At 48.8% G+C, this 23,984-nt stretch overlaps 1 protein-coding gene across 2 annotated transcripts in view; it reads left to right on the forward strand.

The window, feature by feature from the left end:
• SH3PXD2A (SH3 and PX domains 2A) overlaps positions 1 to 23,984 on the forward strand; it is a 286,817-nt gene that overhangs the window by 35,225 nt on the left and 227,608 nt on the right. For both annotated transcript variants that reach the window (XM_032178540.2, XM_032178549.2), the window contains exon 2: positions 18,789 to 18,869. In XM_032178540.2, the coding sequence (XP_032034431.1) occupies positions 18,789 to 18,869 (81 nt within the window). The remainder of the gene's footprint in view (positions 1 to 18,788; positions 18,870 to 23,984) is intronic.

The following is a 23,984-nucleotide window of genomic DNA, read 5'->3' on the forward strand; positions in this document are numbered from 1 at the left end:
CCTTCCCTCATTCCAGTTGCTCCACATTTTGAGCCAAGTTTGGGAGCAGGAGGGGAGATTTAAAAGGTTTGCTCTCAGATCCGGTGCCTGGGAGCGAATTGAGCGTAAAACAAAGTCATTGACTTCTGGCACTTAGTTTCTCTCATTTTTCAAGTCACTAACGCTCCCTGCATTGAATGCCTCAGGGTCTTAGTCACTCTGAACTGTCCAAAAGTGAGCAGGTGGAGCACCTTGTGCCCCTCCAGGAACTAGGGTCTCCCTGGGGAACCCACTCCCAGTTTATTCCAGTCACTCCATTGCATACTGACTGTAGACCATCTGGGGGCCCAGAGCCTTTGGGGTGGGATTGCTTAATCTCCAAACAGCCCCTCCTGGGCTCCCATCTCCCCCTCCTCCTCTAGGGACCCCACGCATTTCACTGCCCACACTCTCTCTCATTTCCAAGCCTGCTTCATCGTCCTGACTGCCCCCTGCTCTGGGGCCCTTTGGCTCCTTCTGGGCTCCCTCATCCTCATCTATTCCTCCTTCAGTCCTTAGTTCTCCCCGACGCCTGTTCTCGCCTCTCTCTCCAATCCCAAACTATGCCAAGTTTTCCACCGGAGAAACACTTTAGCTGGCTTTGACCTTGTGCTTCTTCGCCCCCTTGCCCTCCTCCCTCTTCTGCCCCCATCATTCCCTCAAGCCTCAGAGCTGGGACTCAGTTTACCTCCTGCCTCTCACTGCCTTGGGCTCCAGGCTCCGGCCACCCCAGCTGGCCCTGGCTCTCCCAGCGAACTCAGGCTGTGTCATGCCCCTTCCCCTAGCCCTCAGCCTTTGCCTATGCTGTTTCTTTTGCCTAGGGTACCCTTCCACCACCACAACCCTCACCTCTTCACCCAGCCTACCTTCCTTATCTGTCACTCTGGCATCACCTCTGCTAGGAAGCCTTCCAGCGCGGTGCCTCTCCTGGGGTTCCCTGGGAACATGCACAGCTCTTGACCTAGCCTTACAGCACATTGTCCCTTAGTACTGCTCTTTCTCACCACACCAGAGCTCCCCGGGACTGGAGCTGTATTTTATTTGACTTTGTGTTGCCAGTGTCTAGCACAAAGCCCAGCACATAGTAAGCGCCCAGTCCTTCTTGACTGGACTGGACTGAATTTTATCAGACAAGTAACATGGCTTTACTGAGGATCTACCAAGTCATTAGACATTGTAGAGAAAACAAAGGAAGCCCGGATCAAATATTTGCTTTCAAGGACTTTGTAATCCAGTTGAGAATGATTCTGAGAATGGTCCCGGTCAGGCATGAAATTGGCCATCTGAGTCTCCAGTGCTGCAGTGGGCACTATGGTTTCAGGTGCCTTGTAAAGGTTTCAGAGAAGGGGAGAACTGTGGGTAGAGGGGGACCCAGTGAGGTCTGGAGAAGGGGTGGAGGGTGGGTGAGATCACATGGAAGAAGGCTGGGCCAAACCCACAGTCAGGACTGGGAACTGGGGGAGAAATATGTTTCCGGAGAAGGTGAGCCGATTTCACCTAGTCATGGGATCTTCTAGTGTCAGAACAGGGTTAGTGGATTTTAAGTGCAGTTTCTCTATCCTGGAGGCCAAACAGGAGCTGATGGCGTTCCCAGTTTTGCCGCATGATTGGGAAATTTTTACTGCACATCAGGGTCTACTGGGGCCAGTGATCTCTCCAGGCAAAGAGAGCAGGATATTTTAGGAATCAGTTCTTTCCAATTCTCAGTGTTAGAGAGCCGGTTTCTTTCTTGCTGAGCCTGGGGAACCAGGTGTGTTCTCTTAAAGTCAGGCTTTCTCCTTAACCAGCCAGGCACAGCTGCTGCTGTGTGCCAGAGTTGGTGATGGACAATGTGATCTCTGCAGAGATGACTGCAGAGGTCCAGCATGCATTTCCCCAAGATTAATGGACATAGCATGATGTCTACCCACACAAGCATGCTGTGCACCGGAGGAGGGGGCAGAGGGAGCACCAGGGCTGAGGCAGCCCAGGGAGGTTTCTAGGAGGTGGTGGGTCGTGATTGGCTCTTGCAGGAATTAGACAGGCTGAGAAGATGGATAGAGTTCTTTCTGACAAGAACCCCTTAACCAAGAGGTACATTTTCTCCCTTCTAATTTTTTAAACAATAGCTTTGTTGAAATAGAATTCATATCATACAATGCAACCATTTGAAGCGTACAATTAAATGGTTTTTAGTTCATTCGCAGATAGTGCAACTGTCAACCACAGTCATTTTTGAACATTTTCATCATCCCAGAAAAAGGCCCCATTAGCAGTCTCCTTATCCCTGACAGCCACCCACCCATCCCCCAGCTCTAGGCAACCACAAATCTACTTTCTCCCTATACATGTTTGCCTTTGCTGGACATTTCATATAAATGGAATCATATAATGTATGGTTGCTTGTGTCTGGCTTCTTTCACTCAGCATAATGTTTTCAAGATTCATCCATGTTGTAGCATGTATCAGAACTTCATTCTTTTTTATAACTGAATAATATTCCATAACACAGGAACAGAAAACCAAATACCACATGGTCTCACTTGTAAGTGGAAGCTAAATGATAACAACTTATGAACACAGGTAGGGCATAGTGGCTCACGCCTGTAATCCCAGCACTTTGGGAGGCCAAAGCAGGCAGATCACATGAGGCCAGGAGTTCAAGACCAGCCTGGCTAACATGGCAAAACCATGTCTCTACTAAAAATACAAAAATTAGCCGGGTGTGGTGGTGCACATCTGTAATCCCAGCTACTTGGGAGGCTGAGGCAGGAGAATTGCTTGAACCTGGGAGGCAGAGGTTGCAGTGAGCCGAGATGGTGCCACTGCACTCCAGCCTGGGTGACAGAGCACAAGAACTTCTGAACACAAAGATAGAAACAACAGACACTGGGGCCTACTTGAGGGTGGAGGGTGGAGGAAGGAGAGGAGCAGAAAAGACAACTATTGGGTACTGGGCTTTATACCTGGGTGATGAAATAATCTGTACAACAAACCCCCACGACATAAGTTTACCTGTATAACAAGCCTTCACATGTACCCCTGAACCTAAAATAAAAGTTAAAAAAAAAAGAAGAATAGGCCGGGCATGGTGGCTCACGCCTGTAATCCCAACACTTTGGGAGGTGGGCAGATTGCCTGAGGTCAAGAGTTCAAGATCAGTCTGGCCAACAAGGTGAAACCCCGTCTCTACTAAAAATCCAAAAAAAAAAAAAAAAATTAGCCGGGTATGTTGGCACACACCTGTAATCCCAGCTAGTCAGGAGGCTGAGGCAGAGGAATTGCTTGAACCGGGGAGATGGAGGTTGCAGTGATGGCGCCACTGTACTCTAGCCTGGGCGACAGAGAAAGACTCTGTCTCAAAAAAAAGAATAATATTCTATTGTATAGATAAGTCACATTTTATTTGTCCATTCCTCATGTAGCGGACAGTTGGGTTATTTTCATGTTTCATGTTAGTTATTACATAACATGACATAATGTATATAATATTTTATAATATAATGCTACTATGAACGTTTGCATACAAGTTTTTGTGTGGATGTAAGTTTTCATTTCTCTTGGGTAGATGCCTCAGAATAGAATTGCTGAGTCATCCGGTGATGCTATGTTTAACCATCTGAGGAGCTGATAGACTGTTTTCCAAGGTGGCTGCACTATTTTACATTCCTACCCGCGGTGTACGCAGGTGTGAATTTCTCTGCATCCTCACCATCATTTATTATCTGCGAGTTTGATTATAGCCATCCTAGTGCATGTGAAATGATATTTCACTGTGGTTTGATTTACATTTCCCTAATTGCTAATGACTTTGAGCATCTTTTCATGTGCTTATTGGCCATTTGTACCTCCTCTTTGGAGAAAAATCTATTCAGATCCTTTGCCCATTTTAAAATTGGATTACATATTTTTATTATTGAGTTGTAAGAGTTCTTTTTTAATTAAAGTTGCATGTATTTCAAGTCTACGACATGATGTTTTAATATACAATACATAATGAAATGATGACTACAGTCAAGCAAATGACCACTTCCATCACCTTACATAGTTCTTTATTTTGTGTGTGTGTTGTGAGAGCACTAAATTCTACTCTCTTGGCATACCTTTTGTATGCAATACGGTATTAGTGATGGTAGTCCTCAGGCTGTACCTTAGATGTCCAGACATATTCACTCTACATACTGCAAATTTGTATCCTTTGACCAACATCTGCTATTTTCCCTTTCTCCTCACCCCTGTCACCACCCTTCTCTTCTCTGCTTCTATATATTTGGCTCTAGAACCCATATATGAGAGCATACAGTAGTTTTCTTTTTCTTTTTCTTTTTTTTTTTGGAGATGGAGTCTTGCTCTGTTGCCCAGGCTGGAGTGCAGTGGCACAGTCTCAGCTCACTGCAACCTCCTTCTCCCGGGTTCAAGCAATTCTCCTGCCTCAGCCTCCTGAGTAGCTGGGATTACAGGCGTGTGCCACCACAGCCAGCTACTTTTTGTATTTTTAATAGAGACGGGGTTTCACCATGTTGGTCAGGCTGGTCTCGAACTCCTGACTCCATGATTCGCCCGCCTCGGCCTCCCCAAGTGCTGGGATTAGAGGCATGAGCCACCGCAGTATTTTTCTTTCTGTATCTGGCTTAGTTCACTTAGCATAATGTCCTCCAGGTTCATTCATGTTCTCAAATGGCAGGATATCTTTTGTTAAGGTTGAATAATATTCCACTGTGTGTGTTTGTGTGTGTGTGTGTGTGTGTGTGTGTATATATAATATATACACTATATATATTATACGTATACACTATATATATTATATTATACGTATAATATATACATGATATATAATACGTATTATATATACACCACAATTTCTAAGAGTTCTTTGTATATTCCAGATATAAGTTCTTTGTCTAGAATATTTGCAAATGACTTGAAAATATTTTCCCCCATTCTAGGGATTGTCCTTTTACTTTCTTGCTGATGTCTTTTGAAACACAAAAGTTTTTTATTTTGATGAAGTCCAGTTTGTTTATTTGTCTCTGAGCTGTGGTTTTGGTGTCATGTCTTAGAAACCCTTGACTAATTCAAGGTCATGAAGATTTGTGCTATGTTTTCTTCTAAGACTTTAATAGTTTTATCTCTCACATTTAGGTTTCTCATCTATTTCGAGTTAATTTTTGTGTATGATCTGAGGTCCTTCTCATTTTGTACTGAGTCAAACTGAAGAGCCCCCCACCTCCCCAGCTGGCCTGTCGCACTTTGCCTTCTGCATTTGGGTCTCAGCTTAAACATCCTCACTCCAGGGAGGCCTCCCCTGACCATCAGTCTAAAGCAGCTGCCTCCCTGCAGTTTCGGTCACTGCACCCCATTTTATTGGGGCCATCAGAAATGATCTTACATGTTGTCTGTTGCCTCCCGTGTAAGCTCCGTGCCAACAGACCCCGTCTAGCTCACTGCCTTCATTTCTAGCACCTAGCACAGTGCCTGACACTTAGCCAGTGCTCAGACTATTATTTGTTGAGAGCAGAAAGCTTCTTTTGGTCAAACGAGCTGTATTCCCAGCGGATTTTGCTTAAGACTTTGTAAGTGTCTCTGGCCTCATGGATTTGGAGTGCTGAGTGGGAGGGGATCTACCAGCATCACAGTCACAGGTGGTCACTCGTCCCTTGCCCCAGCCATCCCATTACTTCACAAGACAGCCCCTTCCATCCCTGGACAACTCTGATGATTAGAAAATTCTTCCTGATGTTGGGCAGAGACCTGCTTCTCCATCACTGGCACTTGTTCTTCACTGCCTTCCTTTAGGGACAACTGGAGTTGAACTTCGCATTTTGATAGTCCTTTAAATATTTGAAACCAGCTATCGTATGTCTCTTAAATACCTCCTCTGGACTGAGTGCCTCTAGTTCTCTCAGCTGTTCCTTCTGGAGCCAAGAAGGGCTGGACTCTGACCCCTTAGTCGCTGATGAAGGCCCCCAGACATGGGGTGGGCACAGGCTGCCAAAGAAAGCCCCAGCACAGCCACAGCTCAGAACGAAGGAACCTGAGTCTCCTTGTTTGCTTTCCCCACTTTGAGCTGATGAATTCCAAAACTGGAAGCAGAACTTTGAGAAAAAGCACCCAGTACAAACTCCCTAACTAGATATCTTAAAGGCAGAGCTGACTTTTAGTAGTACAAATTACTCTGTAATATTGCTTTCTATTAAAAGGGTATTTTTGTTGTTGTTGTTGTTGTTTTTTGTGGTTTTTTTTTTTAGCTAGTCCAGTGGTCTTTTTGATGTTGGTTCAGGTTGCTGGGACAACCTGTGGACCCACCTGGGGAGCTCTTAAAACTATCAGTGCCTACCCCACCTTCCAAGATTCTGATTTAAATCCTGCAGTGTTTTTAAAGCACCCCAGGTGATTGTAATGTAGAGCCAGGGTTGTAGACCTTGGCTTCAAGAGCTCAGCATTGAACCTGAAATTCCCTACGGCCCCCCAAGAATGAGCAAATGCTGGACGTCAGCACAACATCCAGGAGCTGGCATGAGCCAGAGGACTGGCTAAGAGAACTCAGTTATTTTCTAAGATGGAAATTATGAAAGCTATACGTGTTCAAAAGAAATGAAATAATATAGAAACTTTGGCCAGGCACAGTGGCCCACACCTGTAATCCCAGTACTTTGGGAGGCTGAGGCAGGAGGATTGCTTGAGGCCCAGAGTTTGAGACCAGCCTGGGCAACATAGCAAGACCCCATCTCTACAAAAGAATTAAAAAATTATCCAAGCGTGGTGGCACATGCCGCTAGTACCAGCTACTGGGGAGGCTGAGGCAGGAGGACTTCTTGAGCCCAGGAGGTCAGGGCTGGCATTGAGCTATGATTGTGCCACCGCACTCCAGCCTGGGCAACAGAGTGAGACCCTGTCTCTAAAAAGAAAAAGAAAAAAAGAAATCTATAAAGTAGAAAGCAAAACTGTTCCCATTTCTCCTCTCTCTCATTCCGTGCAAATAACCATGATTATCAGTTTGTTGTATTTTTTTCTTTTTAATGTGCATAGACACACACATATGCAAACTTCCCCCCATACAATCCATCCCCCAGATAGATTTAATCATATGGTATACATAGCAATGTAATCTTTTTTTTCTTTTCTCAATGTACGATAAACCTTTTCCCGTAATAATATAGAAAAGTCCACCTTATCTTTAGTAGGTATATGAACCATAATTTATTTGACCTTTTTTATCGAGAGACATTCAATATTCCTTATCTTTATATACATACACACACACATATATACACACACATACATGCATACACACAATTGTGTGGATAAATTCTTAGCGGTCAAATTGCTGAGTCAAAGGGAATGCAAGTTTGGTGACAGAAATTGCCAAAACGTTCTCCAAAGAGATTGTTCTCATCTCTCTCATGCAACGAAATTTCTAATGACAGCTGTTTGCCTTGCGTCAAAAGTTGAGCTTTGCTGAGCACAGCAGAGAGGAAGGTGTGAGTGTGTCAGATGGTGGAGAGGAAGCCCAGGGGTCATTTCCCCTGCAGGCTGTGTGTGGAGGCAGCTGCTGGCCTCTGACTGCTGTGTTTCCCAGGAAAAGGAAACCAAGCTGTGTGTGTTAACCTTTGCCATTCTCTCCAGGGTGTGACGATGGAGTGGGGCACATTTTCAGGATGTGTGGGTCGGGGTCAGTAGGCCTGGGTCAGTCATTGATTTGGGAGTGTGTGGAATGAGAATCCCCTTTTCTGACCCTTTCCTAGACCCACTGGGTTGTTTCCAAGCCCCTTGGAAGCCCAAGAGTGTAATTTTTTTGATGGCTCAGGAGAGGACATATTTGTTTAATTTCTAGGACTCTGGCTCCTGAATGTCCGGGAGCATTGAGCTTTTCCCCCTGATTTCTGTTGCAAGGTGAGCCTTATCACCTCAGCCTGGGCACACCGTCGCCCTCTCTGGGCTCCTGGGCATTACCCAAGATGTCCATTGCCCACTACTGGGCCTCTCCATTGGAGTGCCTGCTGGCTCGAGGTGATCAGACTTGTTTGTTCTGCCAAGCTGGCTTGGGACCAGAGGGTGGTGGCAGGATTGGAAGGAGGAAGGTACAAAGGTCCAAGCGCATGCTCTCAAGTACTCTGGAGAACGTCCCAGTGGGGACATGTCCAGAACTCTGTGATTGCAAAGTGGGCTCCTTTCCAGGCCCAGCACTTATGGGTGCCCCAGAATCTTCTAGGGGAAGAGACTAAAATTCATCGAGTGCAAAAGACTGTGCTAGGCACTTTGCAGGGGAAGGGAAGTCACATTTATTAAGCACCTACAGTGTCCAAGGCACTGTGGTTGTTCTTGTGTTCTCATTAATCTTCACTGTGAGGCAGGTATTCTTAACACTATTTTATGTGTTTATTTTATGGGGTATGGAGGCTCAGAGAGAATCATAACTTTTCATGAAATTGATCTGATTGATTTTAAACTATGCAAAATAGAGTGCTGGTCCCCACAAGGATCCCTAGCCACCTGCCTCATGGGCGGCCTCAGTATTGACAGATAGATCATTGTCTCTGTCACCAATTTACAGAGCTAATTAAGCCACCAAGGCAAATCTTGTGGCAGGGACTCTGTCTTGCTCCAGGCAGTCTGCTGTCGTTATTAAAGAGGACAAAGAGTTCAGGATATAGAGAGAATGGCTGCATTTGAATCTGAGCTTCATTACTTGCTACAGATATGATGAGTTTGGGTAGACCAGTTACCTCTCTGGGCCCTAGTCTCTTCACTTACGAACTGGAGACGATAACAACACTTTTCTCATAGGACTATTGTAAAGAGTAAGTGAGATAATTCGAACAAAGTGCTTAGCAATGCCTGGAACATAGTCAGTACTCAATACATTGGCATGGCCGTTAGTGTTTCTGTTACTCCTGATCGATCAATCCCATTGTGCGTGTAAGAAGGTTTGGCAGAGCTGACTCTTTGGGCTGTTTTTCTTCTCGTTCTGGAGGCTGTAAAGACAGAGCTGTGACTGCCTAACTTTTGAAAGGTCCGTGTAGGATTGTGAATCCTGGGAGTTCCTAGTTTATACACTCATTTCCCCTCCAGGAAACATGAAGAAAAGAAAAAGCGTCCAGCCCCAGAGGGGCCAGCCACAGCACGTTCATCCTTTCAGCGGACGCTCCTGGGGACCGTCATTGTTTTCCCAGCCCTGGGCAGCAGAGCTGTTTTTTACTCCTCTGCTCTCCCAGGCTGGCCTTGGTATTAGTAGTGGTTCCACCACTGCCGTGTGTGTGTGTGTGCCTGTGTCCATGTGTGTGTCTCCCTGTGTGTGTCTGTGTCCCTGTGTGTGTGTCTGTGTGTGTGTGTTGTGTGTGTTGTGTGTATGTCCGTGTCCCTGTGCCCTACTCTCTGTTCCCCTCCTATTTCTAGTCACAGCGTCATGATCCAAGCCTCACGGCAAATGGGAAGAAGTCAGTTCACTTCCTGAGTGTCTAAATAGCCCATGTTCATTGGGCCACTTTGCACATTGCCAGGCCCTGTGCTGAGTGCCCCATGCGTATCACCACATTTAACGGGACTCTCCTATCAGAAACCACACTTCACAGCAAAGGAAACCCTCACTCAGAGGGTCTAAGACACTTGCCTAAGCCCACAGAGCAGGGACATGTATGGATTGAAATTCAAATCCATCAAGTGGATAGATTTGAATTTCAAGTCATCTTCCTCCTGTGTGAAGCCAAGACAGCCTCTGGTCCCTTCTGAGGCTCACTTCTTGGCACTCCATTACCCATCTTGCACTGTCCCTCCATGATTTGTCAGTGTGAGTCCCGCTGCCCCTGCTGGGGTGTAAGGGCCTGGAGGTTGGATGCTTTGCCTCATCTTCTCTTTAGCTTGTCTCTAAACCAGGCGCGAGGTCAGCACTCACTGGGTATTTGTTGGTTGCTTTGTTCTTTCACTGATGAAGGGAACCATAAGTGAGCATCTCTTAGGTGTCAAGTGTGGTGCTGGGCACTAGCATGCCATGATCCACCTTCAGGAGGCTTCCATTCTAACAAGGAGACACAGGGTCAGCTCCCTGAATCCTCACAAGAGCCTCCAAAAGGTAACTACTGTGATCTTCATTCTGCAGGGTAATAAACAGAGGCTCCAGCAACAGGGAGGCTTCCTCCAGACCCTCTCACCTACTCATTACCCTCCCGTTTAAGTAAATAGTGGGGCCGGATGGGGTGGCTCATGCCTGTAATCCCAGCACTTTGGGAGGCTGAGGCGGGTGGATCACCTGAGATCAGGAGTTCCAGACCAGCCCGGCCAACATGGTAAAATCCGTCTCTACTAAAATACTAAAAAAAAAAAAAAAAAAAAAAAAAAAAAAAAGCCTGATGTGGTGACACATGCCTGTAATCCCAGCTACTCGGGAGGCTGAGGCTGGAGAATCACTTGAACCTGGGAGGTGGAGGTTGCAGTGAGCTGAGATGGCGCCACTGCACTCCAGCCTGGATGACAGAGCGAGACTCTCTCTCAAATGAAGGAAGGAAGGCAGGAAGGGAGGGAGGGAGGGAGAGAGGGAGGGAGGAAAGGAGACCCATGATTCCTGCAAACAAAGGCAGGCACTGGGTGTGATGGGTACCTGCTGCACACTCTCGAAGGATGCTCCCTACTGCAGAGGTATTTGCCATTGTCCCCTCCTCTGAGTCTCTTTTAAAAACCCTTTTCCCCAGAGAAGGTCCATCTGGCCCAGGTCTGCAGTGGAAGCATCTGTGTTTTGGAGGCGACTGGTGGATGTGTGGTTCTGGGAGGAACCTTCTCCTAGCACATTATACCCCCTCCAACTCCCAGAGCCCTTCTGGGGTTCACTTCTGCTGCATTTACTATGACTGCTTCTGAATACAAAGTCCTGTTGTCAGATGGTCTCAGGACTAGAAAAGTCCTGCTGCCTGGTCATTAGCCCTATAGTCAACCTGTGAATGCATATTACCATGGAGGTCACCCTCCGCCACATCCAGGCTTCTAAGTGGTGGTTGTTCCCCAAATCTGCAGCATCACCTCTCTCCCCACCCTGAGAATGAACACCCACTCTAGAGGAGGGGTTGGAATTTTAATAGGGCCCTACCCTGAGGGTCCTCATCATTCTCAGGCTGAGCTCAGAAACCTTAGCCAAGTGGCCACAGGCTGTTGAACTTGATTTTGCTGGCAGGGTTTTGGGTTGGCAAAGATGTGTTTGTATTCTGCTCCTAGGCCACCAGAGATTTGCTTCTGGGAATGGAGACAGTCTCCAAGTATTGCTACTAGCCACCTCTTTGGCATTTCAGAGCCAGTGAATTCGATTGGCATTAAATCAGCCAGTCATTATCTCAGTGTGTCCAGCAGACTGGCAGAGCCTCGGGGGAGAAGAGGAAGATAGTTTGTGCGGATAGGGAGACTTGGGAGGAAGATAGACTCACCCATGTTAAATAGAGACCAACACAGCCTGTGTCAAGCTGGGTGTTCTGAGCCAACAATTAGCAAATGAAGGCAGATATAATAATTGACTAATCGTGGAAAGCATATTATGAGCGCCACAAGGGATGGTCACAGACTCGCTAGGCTAGTAGGGACCCAGATCAGATGTCGGAACTCTGGGGAGATTTTTATCTGGGTGCAGCCATGTCAAGAGGGGTCTTTAGGCTGGGCACGGTGGCTCACACCTGTAATGCCAGCACTTTGGGAGGCTGAGGTGGGTGGATCACTTGAGGCCAGGAGTTACAAACCAGCCTGCCAACATGGTGAAACCCTGTCTCTAGTAAAAATACAAAAATTAGCCAGGTGTGTTGGCGGGCACCTGCAATCCCAGCTACTTGGGAGGCTGAAGCAGGAGAATCGCTTGAACCCAGGAGGCGGAGGTTGCAGTGAGCTGAGATCACGCCGTTGCACTCCACCCTGGGTAACAGAGCCAGACCCTGTCTCAAAAAAAAAAAGAAAGAAAAAGAGGGATCTTTAACACCAGGGCCTTTACTGCTTCCCGGTGGTATGCAGTGGGCCACAGCAGGTAGGAGATGGGGCACTGGGCCGGCGTTTGGTGTAGGCACTCTCATGGGGAGCCGCAGCCCTGGAGTCCTCTGCTCTGCTGGGTGGTCTGCATCTAGGGGACCAGCCTGGACTAATTTGGAGTATATGTGCATTCTTCTTACCAACCCCCCTTGATAGAACCTTGTACATGGGGCACTTTGAACAGAAGGTTAGAGCCTATTAGTACCTTAGACGGGCTGGCAGCATCTTCCTGGGTAAGAGCCTGACAATGATGAACTCCACCAGGAAGCCAGAGCAGTGATCGTGTCCCCACACGTGAGCTCCCTCTTTCTGGCTGCTTGATCGTGTTCATTTTGATTTCTGGGACCATATGCTTTAGCAGTCAGTCCCAAATGTTAGCTATCCCTGCATCCCCAGACTCTGAAGATTTGGGTAAGTTAAAGAGCTGGGGGTCCTGAAGAGATCGGATGACCTCAAGGACCCTAGAGAGCGTTGACAGCCCACCCAGGGGAACAAGGCGCATGTACATTAGAATAAGGCACGCTTTTCTCGGCGTGGCTGCAGTCCTGAGCCAGGGTGCACAGTTTGGGGTGTGAAGTATAGGTTAGATTTCACACCTACTAGTCCACTTGACCAGGCAACCACTGGGCGGTGAACAACTTGCCCAACCATATACAATGGCCCTAGTGCAGCCAGCTGATCCCAGCCCCACGGTCATGTGAGCAGGTGAAGGAAGATTGCCTTTGAGTTTCTGTTTGGCCTGGGGCCTGGGGCCTGGGGCCAGGGGCAGCTGGTAGGAGTCCAGGGAAAGTAAGGCCTTCCTCAGTAAATGGGACCACAGTACCATGGAGATATGCAATTTCCTCCATAGCTCCTAACTCCTTGCCTCTCGTTGTACATTTTGTAGCCAAGGGGGCAACAGGTACCTACCAGCACTTTCTAATTAAACACAAGGCGGGTCCTAGGCCTTCTAGGAATGGTTGGGCTGTACATTTGCAGTTGCTAATTGGTCCCAGACCAGATCAAATCATGGATATCCCTCCACAGAAACGGGCTAGGCTTCATTCTCAGTGCTCTGGAGCTGGGCTGTAAGTCTGGTTTGCATCAAGGCCATTTTCTTGTTGAAAGGAGCAAGGCTAATAGAGGACAGAAGCACCCACTGGGAAGGCGATTTTGGAAGCCTCAGACATTGGTGGGCCTCGTGAGCTGAGCAGACAGAAGGCAGCCCAAGATGACCTCCGGATGGGTGGGACTGGTTGGGCCAGAGCGTTGCGCTGGGTGTGTAGCGAGAGTTCCCACGCGGTGTCTGTGGTGATGATTCCACTCCTCCATCAAGGGTGAGCATGGTGGGAGGGCCTGAGCCCCTGGGTCCCCTCAGTCTGGGCTGACCCAGGGGAAGCTGGAAGCAGTTGCTGGCCTCTAGCGAGCCTTCATAGACGCCGACCATCTGCCTGAAATGGCTGGAGACAGGGGAAATAGAATCCACGGGTTTTTAAAATCCAGAAGGAAGAGAAACTCCACCCGTGAAACATAACCCCAAGTAAAGCATTTGGAAGCGGGATGTTTAATTGTCAAACTTTTCTTGAGACCCAGCTGCCGGGTAATGTTATCTTGACTGCTCCTGAGGCCAGAGGAGAGTCTATCTGGGCCCCCAATGCAGGCTTGTAAACAGAGTTGGCTTTCTTGGATGACCTCTGCCCTGTCCCCCTTCCCTGTCACCTGTTCTTTCTCTGCGGTTTCTCTCTGAAGTTTCCAGTGCTGGCAAGGCCAGCTCAGGGAGACTTAAGAAGCTCTGGTGTTGAGGTAGGGAGCTAGGCATGGGCTGGGGTGGAATTTTGTGTGTCCATCACCTGTCTGGAGTGATAATCTAGGATGTCCAAGGTTTGGAAGAAAGCAGACGAGAGAGAGGGGTCTGGAGATTGTCCTCGTATCTCTGGGCTTATCTCCAGGGAGGTCTCTTGCTATTTCCTCAACCCAAGATTTAGACTCTGTCCAGGGCGGTAGGCTGAGGGGCCTCTGGCAAATCCCCGAAGTTTGGGAGAACCTGCGAATGGGGCTCGCTTCCCCATCCTTCACACTGAGTCACATTCATGGCTGCTCAGGGCATAGAAAGTGGGGTGCAAGATGTTAACAGGAACAATCCTTTGCCAAACAAGGAAAGAGCTGCTTTTTGGGGGGAAGCGTGGCTGTATCCTAGCCAAGTGGCTGTGGCCGACAAGGGCCACAAGGACAGCTCTCTGTCAGCTCTTCCTTCCGGCTGGCTCTCCAGCGGGGTGTTTCTTTAGTATGGTTTTAGGCCAAGGGTTAAACAGCGATGACTTCGTGTGAATTTTCAACTTTTATTTTTAAAATAGAGACAGAGCCTCACTATGTTGTCCAGGCCAGTCTCAAATTCCTGGGCTCCAGCGATCCTCCTGCCTTGGCTTCCCAAAGTGCTGGGATTACAGGCATGAGCCACTGCGCCCTGCCCTTTTATTTTTAAAATAGAGACAGAGCCTCATTATGTTGTGCAGGCCAGTCTCAAACTCCCGGGCTCAAGTGGTCCTCCTGCCTTGGCCTCCCAAAGTGCTGGGATTACAGGCATGAGCCACCATGCCCTGCCAGTTTTCAACATTTCTGAAGAGTAGAGGGCAAAGAACTTTTCCAAGGGGGGATGCTCTGGTCACGTGCAGAGTAGTCCTAGGCTAGGCTGGGAAGTGGGACATCTGGGTTCCTGTCCCAGCTATGCCACCAATGGATGTGAGCACACTCCAGTGATAACCATGTTTGCATCAGTACTGGCAGCCCTGATGGTGTGTCCTTTGTATAGAGAAGGAGTCTGAAGGCCTGAGCGGCTGGGCTGGGGTCTTGCAGCCAATAAGGAGGGTGCTGCACCCACATGTGGCTGACTCCAGAGTCTGCTGCTTCCTACCTGGCCATGCCCCTTCCTTGGCAAATCACCGCCCTGGCCCCTGGGCTTCTCCTCTGCTAAAGGAGAGGCCTCCCTGGATCCTCCCAGCTGCCAGGGGCTGTGAGCCTGTGATTGATTCTCTCTGGGAGGTGAAGGGAAGCCTAATTGCTAGTGGGATGGAGGATGTGTGTTAAGCCTCAGTTAAGCCCTTCCCCTGGGCTCCGCTTGGTTGGTTCTGGAGAAAGGCCGATGTCTAATGTCCTGCAGGCGAGTGCAGCCATCTCTCCAGGGGCGGATTGGCCACTTGGGCCTCCTCACATTTAGCTCCTGGGGTGGAGGTCAGAGAGACAGCACCTGGTGCGGGCTCAGCCTCTGCTCCTGCCCCAGGACCTGTGGGAAGCAGAGATGCAGGTGGGAGGGGAGATGGAGCTAGGAGTCAACAGGGGGACCCAGGTAGGTTATAACCCCCAGGAAAATCCCACAGCATTGAGTTTGAGGGGGTCCTCGGCGTCAGTCAGTTTTGTAGCATTCCTAACTATTTGCTTCTGTCTGGGCCCCCAGTTCTGTGTCTTCTTGGTCTCGGGCTCTCGGAGTCGCCTTTGTTCCTGGATGTTCCTCTAGGTGCACTCCCTCAGCAAGCACACCGCAGGCTTCTCAGACCACCCACACCTTTATTTAAAAAGCTTATGTCAACCGGCCACGTGTGGGGGCTCATGCCTATAATCCCAGCACTTTGGGAGGCCGAGGCAGGCAGATCACGAGGTCAGAAGATCGAGACCATCCTGGCTAACATGGTGAAACCCTGTCCCTACTAAAAAATCCAAAAAATTAGCCGGGCGTGGTGGCGGGCGCCTGTAGTCCCAGCTACTTGGGAGGCTGAGGCAGGACAATGGCGTGAACCCGGGAGGCAGAGGTCGCAATGAGCCGAGATCACGCCACTGCACTCCAGCCTGGTCAACAGAGATGGACTCCGTCTCAAAAAAAAAAAAAAAAAAAGATGATGTCAACCAAAAATAAAATTTGAAGGCCCCCTGCAACCATCTGAATACGCTCCCTCCTCAGCCCGGGCACCCTAATATTGAACCTGAAAGACTGGTTCAGGCCATGACAGGAAGTGGGGATCAGCCATGATTCATTATACTCCCGCAGCATCAATATCAGTGCAGACCTAAGATCTGATAAGAAACATTTACAATCTGTTCTCTCTGAAGCCTGCTGCCTGGAGGCTTCATTTGCATGATAAAACCTTGATCTCCACAAACCCTTACTTAATCCAGACACTCCTTTCCAATGGTAGGAACTCTTTCAACCAATTGCCAATCAGAGTGTGTTTAAATCCACCTATGACCTGGAAGCCCCTCGTCCCCTGCTTAGAGTTGTCTCACCCTTCCAGATGGAACCAATGTAAATCTTATGTGTATTGATTGAAGTATTTCCCTAAAATGTATAACGCAAGCTGTACCCCATCCACCTTGGGCACATGTCATCAGGACCTCCTGAAGCTGTATCGCAGGTGTGTCCTCCACCTTGGCAAAATACACTTTCTGAACTGATTGAGACTTGTTTCAGATACTTTTTGGTTGACAGTGTCATTCAGTCCTGATCAAAGTAGTTCAATTTAGATAAATTTACACACAGGGAGATAGTCCAGTTCAGTTAAGAGCATAGGTATTAGAACTCAGCTAGACCTGGGTTCAAATCTTTTGCTCTGTAATTTATTAGCTGTATAACTTCAGGTAAGTTACTTAGCTTCTCTGAGCCTCACCTTCTTTTTGTACAATATGGGAATAACAGTGGCAGCTACCTCACTGGGCTGAAGACTAAATGAGCTAATGCATATACATGCTTTATGCTGTACTGATAACTAGTTGCGTTTAGTTGCTTAAACATTAGGTAACATTAAGTTATCAAAATGGTTTTACAATGTATCATGTGATACCTATTTACATATGATGTAAAGCAAAGCATACCCCCATTTATTATAATAATAGCCAATAGTCTATTTTGAGCTGATGAAGATAGGGGTGGCCTTTTACCTTATGTTCTGTATCAGGGTCACATGTCATAAATGCCCCATCTCTGGGTGGCAGCACTCAGGCCTGTTTGCTTTGGCTTTATGGCCCTCTCCTTGGTTGCGTTTCAGAAAAAACTCGCCATGGCATGAGGCTGCCTCTGTGTCATAGAGATAGGAAGGGAGAAGAGACTGGATTCAGCTCATTTTCTTGTGTATTACCTGAGCAGCCAAGCACAAAGCCTCACCACGCCTGCGGCAAACCCTGTTCCAGGCACCTGGGAGGTGGGCCAGTCTGATGGCAAGGTGTCTAAATGCCACTTCTCTTTGCTAACGTTCCTCCTCATCATGGCCCAGGTCCCTGACCTCACTGGCTATTTTGTTCTTACTGGTAGAATCCCCCCAGCCCCACCCCCACAGACCTACAGGACACAGTGACTGTAGGTCAGAGACCCCAGAATCTGAATTTTTATGAAGCCCTCCTCTGGCCCCAGGTGATCCTAACGGGCGCCCTGGCCTGGGAACCACCATTGAGGACCTACAGCCATTGCCTCTCTCCTGAGGGAGGAAGGGAGGCAGAGGTCTCACCTGTGTCTTATCAGTGTCCTCCCTTAACTGTCCTTCTGGAGACACCCCTGCAGGTGTCCCTCCAAGGGAGAAGTTCAACAGAATAGCCCTGAGGCTGTGGGAGGGCACCCATTCCTCTAACTCAGGCCTCTCCCAGGAGAGACAGAAATGTGGGAAGAGCAGGCCAGATTGTGTGGACCGGGGGCTTTCTCTCCTTCTCCAAGGATTCCTAAGTCAGTTCAGCCTTCCAGAGTGGCATGAGCTCTTGCAGAGCCTGATGGAGACTTGGGAACTGGGGTGACAGCCTGGCCCTGAAATGCCTTCATTGTGAGGCTCCCAAAGAGAAAAGTTTTCCAGTCTCCCATGTGCTAACGCCTCTTCTTCAAATCCATTTCTCATCCAGAAGGCCAGTGTGTTTGTTCAACATAGCAAAGTGTTTTCTGAGCACCTGCTCTGTGCCAGGCACTGAGCAAAGACAGGGATGCTGAGATGAATCACACATCTCTGAGCACTTCTGGTCCCCTGAAAGGCATTTCAGAGTGAGTTCTAAGGATCCACTGTAGCAAAATAAGCTGGGGTTTGTTAAAAGTGTAAACATCCGAGCCCTCAAAACCCAGGTCTGCAGAATTTCAGAGAGTGGGGTCCGCCTGCAATTTCGGAAGGCCTCTTGTAGAGTCTCATTCACTCTAAAGTTTGTGAACCACTGGAAATTAGCTATCTAAAAAGGCCAGGCATGGTGGCTCATGCCTGTAATCCCAGCACTTTGGAAGGCCAAGGCAGGTGGATCATCTGAGGTCAGGAGTTCGAGACCAGTCTGGCCAACATGGCAAAACCCCGTCTCTACTAAAAATACAAAAATTAGCCAGGCATGGTGGCAGGCGCCTGTAATCCCAGCTACTCGGGAGGCTGAGTCAGGAGAATTGCTTGAACCAGGGAGGTGGAGGTTGCGGTGAACCGAGATCACGCCACTACACTCTAGCCTGGGCGACAGAATGAGACTCTGTCTCCAAAACAAACAAACAAAAATGTAATAACCTCAATTTTATGTTTATTGTATGAAATATATACAAATAAAGGAAGGAAATTAAAACCACTCATTCCAATCCTACTTTCCTAAGATAATCGTTGGCATTTGCTGAAATATCCCTCTAGGGGTGTGTGTGTGTGTGCATTTAGACATATATTGTAGCATCTATATGGTAACTGATACTGTGCTAGCCCCTAGGGACAGATGAGATGAGAAAAAGAGTGGTCCTGCCATATGGAACACCTGCAGTCATGTTACATGATGCCTGGCACAGACAGCTTGAAATCCAGCCTTGCTCACCTGCTCTTACCTTTTTCCCACAGGTATACATAATCAATGTGACCTGGTCTGACTCCACCTCCCAGACCATCTACCGGAGGTACAGCAAGTTCTTTGACCTGCAGGTGAGTTGGTCAGAGCTCGGACAGTGGCCCGAGTTTCTCTGGTGGGCTGGCCTCTCTCATACCCTCGCTTATCCAGGGAGCCCCCAACAGAGCTGTCAGGGTCAGAGTCCAGGTGGAAGCAGAGGGACAGAGGAGGGAAGCTCGAAGGTGGAGCTGGGCGCGTCTCAATCTTGCATACTGCAGGCAGACACTCGGGGCTTTGTTGGCCTCCTCTGATGGTCTTAACAGTCCTGCTTTGTCACCCTCCCTTGCCTGCAGGGTAGGAAACTGTGGTGGAGAGGTGGCAGGATGGCGGGAGGTGCTGTGTGCCTGAACAGACGTGTGTCTATAAACATCCAGGGTGAGACAGAAGCCACCACATCATTGCAGGCAAAGAAAGCAAACACACAGGGAAGACCGAAACAGAAAATAAGCAATTTTTTCAACTACAGGCACAAACTAGGCATACATACCACAGTGTCTGTCTAACCGAATGAGGCACTTGCCACCCAGTTTGTACGTGTACGTGGTAAGTGTGTGTCTCTAAGACACAAAGGCATGTTCACAAGGGAATGGTAGTGAGTTCCACAGCTACCCCTGCAGACACCCCCTTGGTGCCAGCTAAGTTAGGCCTCTTTGGGTTGCAAGTGATTGTTTTACACTTGCACTGGCTTAGACACAAAGGAGACGTGATTGGAAGGAGGGACCAGGGAAGCCTGTGCAGCCGACCACATGGTGAGAAGGGCAGTGAGGCAGAGGCTTCAGGAATGCCTGAAACCACGATCTGCTCTCCCTCTGTCTTGTCTCTGCTTCCCTCTGGCACTGCCCTCAGCTTCTGTTACCTCACACCCTGAGGAATATGGCTGTCAGCAGCTCTAGAATTTTATATCTTTTGGCTCCCAACAGAGGGGAGATTGACTGTTTCCCAGTTCCAAGTTGAAAAATCCCAGGGACGATTTTGACTGGTCTGGCTTGGGTCAGGTGCCCTCTCTGGACCAATCAGTATGACTGGGAGTTGAGGGTCTTTTAGCACAGACATGGCCACTAGGGAGCCCACCTCTGTGGATCACAGGCAAGTACTAGAGAAGGGAGAATCAATGTGAGTTGAGCAGCAGCCCTTTCAGGTAAAGCCAAGATGTTCTAGATTCCTCTCGGGGCTGTGAGCCTGGTTTAGGCCAATAAGAATGCAAAGAGACACCCACTTCTACCCTCACAGCCAGGGTCCACTCCTTTCTTGGCAGGCCTTTGGTTGTCAGTCATCTTGGAGAGGTCATCTTGGAGAGGTCATCTTGGGTGCCGTGTGCTTGCCCCCAATACCTGATTCTATCTCATTGTGCTCATTGCCCTACCTATGAGACAAGCCAAGGGTGAGCTAGCTTCCTGTATTACAAATCCTCTCTTAATCCAACAATGTGGGATTGAATATCCCATTGAATATGGGATTGAAAGCCACTCCTTACCCTCCAGCCTTCTTCCTCTCCCCTCCTCAATTCATGTCCAGTCTCCTTAATTCCGGTGTAATCTGGTGGGGTTTGCTGATACCCCATCAATGGGTGCAGTGTGCTGGACAGGAAGTGATAACTCAGCTGGGGAGAGGGAACCCTGAAAGGACTCATTGATGAGCTGGAGGGGCCTGAAAGCCAGTGGAAACTTCCAAATCAGAACTTTTCTTCCCCCTCTTCCCTTATGGTCCCCCACCCACCCTGCATTGCAGAATCTCAGGAGAAAGGAATGCTGCTCCCCCACCACCACCTCCCTTGCCTGGAGGGCTCATTCCCTGTGTGTGGAAAGGGGACACGCAAGCAGGGAGCAGCTAGTGCAGTGTGCTGGCCCTAGCTTGGCAATGGCCATGAGCTTGGCCAGGCTTGGCCATGTGGGTCATTGCTGACCTGTAGACGCAGTTTGGGAAGGGGTTGGAATTGTTCTTTGGAAATTAACTTATGAGCCAAGCATAGCATCTTTACGAACCCATTTTACCTGCCATGATGAGTTTTAGTGGCGTTCATTTTGAAAAGCCTTGCTTATTTATCAGTTCGCTGATTTTGGTATGGTGGATCCTATAGAGGAAGAACAAAAGGAGTTACTAACTCCGTCTCTGGTCACTGGTGCACCTCACAACTCATGTCCCTGAGAGGTTGTGTAAGAGAGCAGCTTAGAGTTTAGGCACTGGGGGCACATTGCCTGGGACCAGTTACTGCTGTCACCATGTAACTCCGGACAGGCTTCATCACTTCTCTAGGCTTGCTTTTCTCATCTGTAGTGTGAAGGTTCGAATTGCCTGCGCGGTAGGGTTGTTAGGAGGAACGAATGAGTGAATCCACGTTTCTCCCAACACTTAGTTGCCTAGTGAGTTGCCTGGTGTTGCCAGGTTGCAGGGATGTTGGGCTGCATGGCTGGGGGGCGTCTAGTGGCTGGAGACCCACTCACTGATGTTGCTTTGTGGCTTCCCTCACTTGGCATCACTCTGTGGTGAGCTCCCTGTGCACAGTCCCTGCCGGCATATTCAGAGCCAGGTAGGCCTCAGGCTCCTCTCTGAAGCTGTCCTAGGGGGCAGGGTGGGAGCCCGTTGGGAGCTGGGGTGTGGCCCAGGGGCAGCTCTCAGAAATGTTTTGCTGTTTTCCTTTTTGGCTGACCCTGAGAATCCCAGGCTCACCAGGCCCGCCTCCAGGGAGCTGCTCCCCGGGTTTCACCAACTCATGGTTCTAAGCCTCCTGGGGGCCGTAGACCCCTCTGTGAATCTGATGGAAGCCCTCTCCCCAGGAAAAGAGTGGATACATACAATTTTACTTACAGTGGCAAGTGTTCACAGACCCCCTGTGGACCCCCAGTGAAGAACTAGCCAGGTGTGATGGTGTGCCTGTAGTTCCAGCTATTCAGGAAGCTGAGGTGGGACGATCACTTGAGCCTGGCAGGTCGTGGCTGCAGTGAGCTATGATTGCACCACTGCACTCCAGCCTGGGTGACAGAGTGAGACCCTGTCTCAAAAAAAAAAAAAAGGAACTGCTGAGCTAAACCAGTTTAGATCATGAATCATACATTCACACCCGATACTACTTGGGCAGCATTTGGGGGTCTATTTGGATAACAACAGGAGGCCTGGACACCCCTTTGACCCCTTTGATAGACCCCTGGTTCCCCCCTGTACAAGTTGGTTTCCTGCACCCCAGTGTGGGTCTCCCCATACTTCCCCTCCCTTATGTCTCCCTCTTCAGATGTTTTCCTTTGTTCCCGAAGGCCAGGCACCCACGAGGCGGCCTTAGGTTCTCACCTCTGTCGCACAGCCCGGGAACCACGTGCAAAGCGATCCCAAGCGGTCCCTGACCCTCTCTGGTCGTGAGTTGAGGGCCGTGGGGTATGTGCAGATCCAGTTTCATTCGAAACAGCACATGGACCCTCTGTTTCTCCCTCTGAGGGCACACAGAGAGATGGACACTTGCACCCTGCCCTTCACGCTCCGCAGCCATGAGGCCAGGAAGCACTTGAAGGGTGCTCTGCCATCTGAACAGAAACCCCACACTCTTCGGTTTTTCCGTTTCTCTCCACAGCAGCTTCCACATCAGCACAGCCCTTCCCCACCCCTCACCCCCACACTCCCCAACTTCTCCCAAATTCTAAGATCTGAAGCAGAGCGTTTGTCTGCTTATTATCTTCAAAGCTCCTGCCTGGACCTAACTGCCCCGCATGTGAAGCTCTCAGTAGATCCTTGGAAATGAACAGTCTCAGGCACACACCAGCCCTGAGAACAGCAAGCAGGAGGGAGCCAAGAGCCTGAGGCTTATCCTTGGAGAAGGTTCATTGTCCCTTTGGGGTGACTCATGGCATTAAGGCCAGGGTACTTAGAATTCTGGTGGTGCATTGAGGAGCTGTTCACAGGGAATGGGGAAAGTCAGAGGGTTGGGAGAGACGGCGAGAACCCCCGCCCCGATCACCTAGTAACTGCTCATTCCACACTTTTTGAAGCCTTAGGACTGTGCAGAGCAGAGCCATTTATCTCAGCGTCCCCTTCCCATCCCACCACCCACCTTCTTCACTCACAGCTTACCTGCTACCTGTGAGGCCCTGGATTAGGGTTGCCAGATAAATATGAGATGTCCAATTAAATTTACATTTCAGATAAACAGCAAATGGTTTTTTAAGAATAAGTGTGGGCACTGGGCGTGGTGGCTTATGCCTATAATCCCAGCACTTTGAGAGGCCAAGGTGGGAGAATTGCTTGAGTTCAGTAGTTCAAGACCAGCCTGGGCAATGTGGCAAGATCCCGTCTCTACAAAAAATAAAAAAAATTAGCCAAGTGTGGTGGCATGCGCCTGTAGTTCCAGCTACTCAGGAGGCTGAGCTGGGAAAATTGCTTGAGGCCAGGGAGGTCCAGGCTGCAGTGAGCTGTGATTGCGCCACTGCACTGCAGCCCGGGCAACAGAGTAAGACTCTATCTCGAAAAAAAAAAAATATGTTCCAAACATTGCATGGCATATACTTACACTAAAAAAATTTATTTGTTGTTTATCTGAAATTCAAATTTAATTGTGCATCCTGTATTTTCACTTGTTAAATCTGGGAGCCCCAGCCTGGCTGAGTGTGAGAGGAAAGGGTGGAAGTAGAAAGATGGCAGTCCAGGCTGGCTCCGGGTAAGAGTGGATGGGCCTGTGCTAAGGCCCCCCAGGCAGCAGCTTTTGTACAGAGCAGAAGTGGCGCAGGCTGAGGAACACACTTTTGAGAAGGACAAGGTCTCTTCCTGCTAAGAATCTACATCTCGTGGGGAAGGCAAACTTGGAAACAGTTAAGTCCACTGTAGATGAAATAAATACTAGATTGAGGTACAAGCAACATGCTATGAGATGAAGAGGAAGGAAGCAGCATTCTTGGGAGAGGGAACAAAGAAGATATCCATATGGTCTCTCTCTTTTTTTTTTTTTTTTTTTACATTTATTTATTTAGTTTTTAGAGACAGGGTCTCGCTGTGTCACCCAGGCTGGAGTGCAGTGATGTGATCATGGCTCACTGAAGCCTCGACCTCCCAGGTTCAAGAGATTTTCCAGCCTGACCCTTCCAAGTAGCTGGGATCACAGATGCATGCCACCATGACTAGCTAATTTTTTTTTATTTTTTGTAGAGACAGGGTCCCACTATGTTGCTCAG

Source organism: Hylobates moloch, unplaced genomic scaffold (assembly GCF_009828535.3).
Source record: "Hylobates moloch isolate HMO894 unplaced genomic scaffold, HMol_V3 SCAFFOLD_3, whole genome shotgun sequence".
Classification (NCBI taxonomy): Eukaryota; Metazoa; Chordata; class Mammalia; order Primates; family Hylobatidae; genus Hylobates; species Hylobates moloch.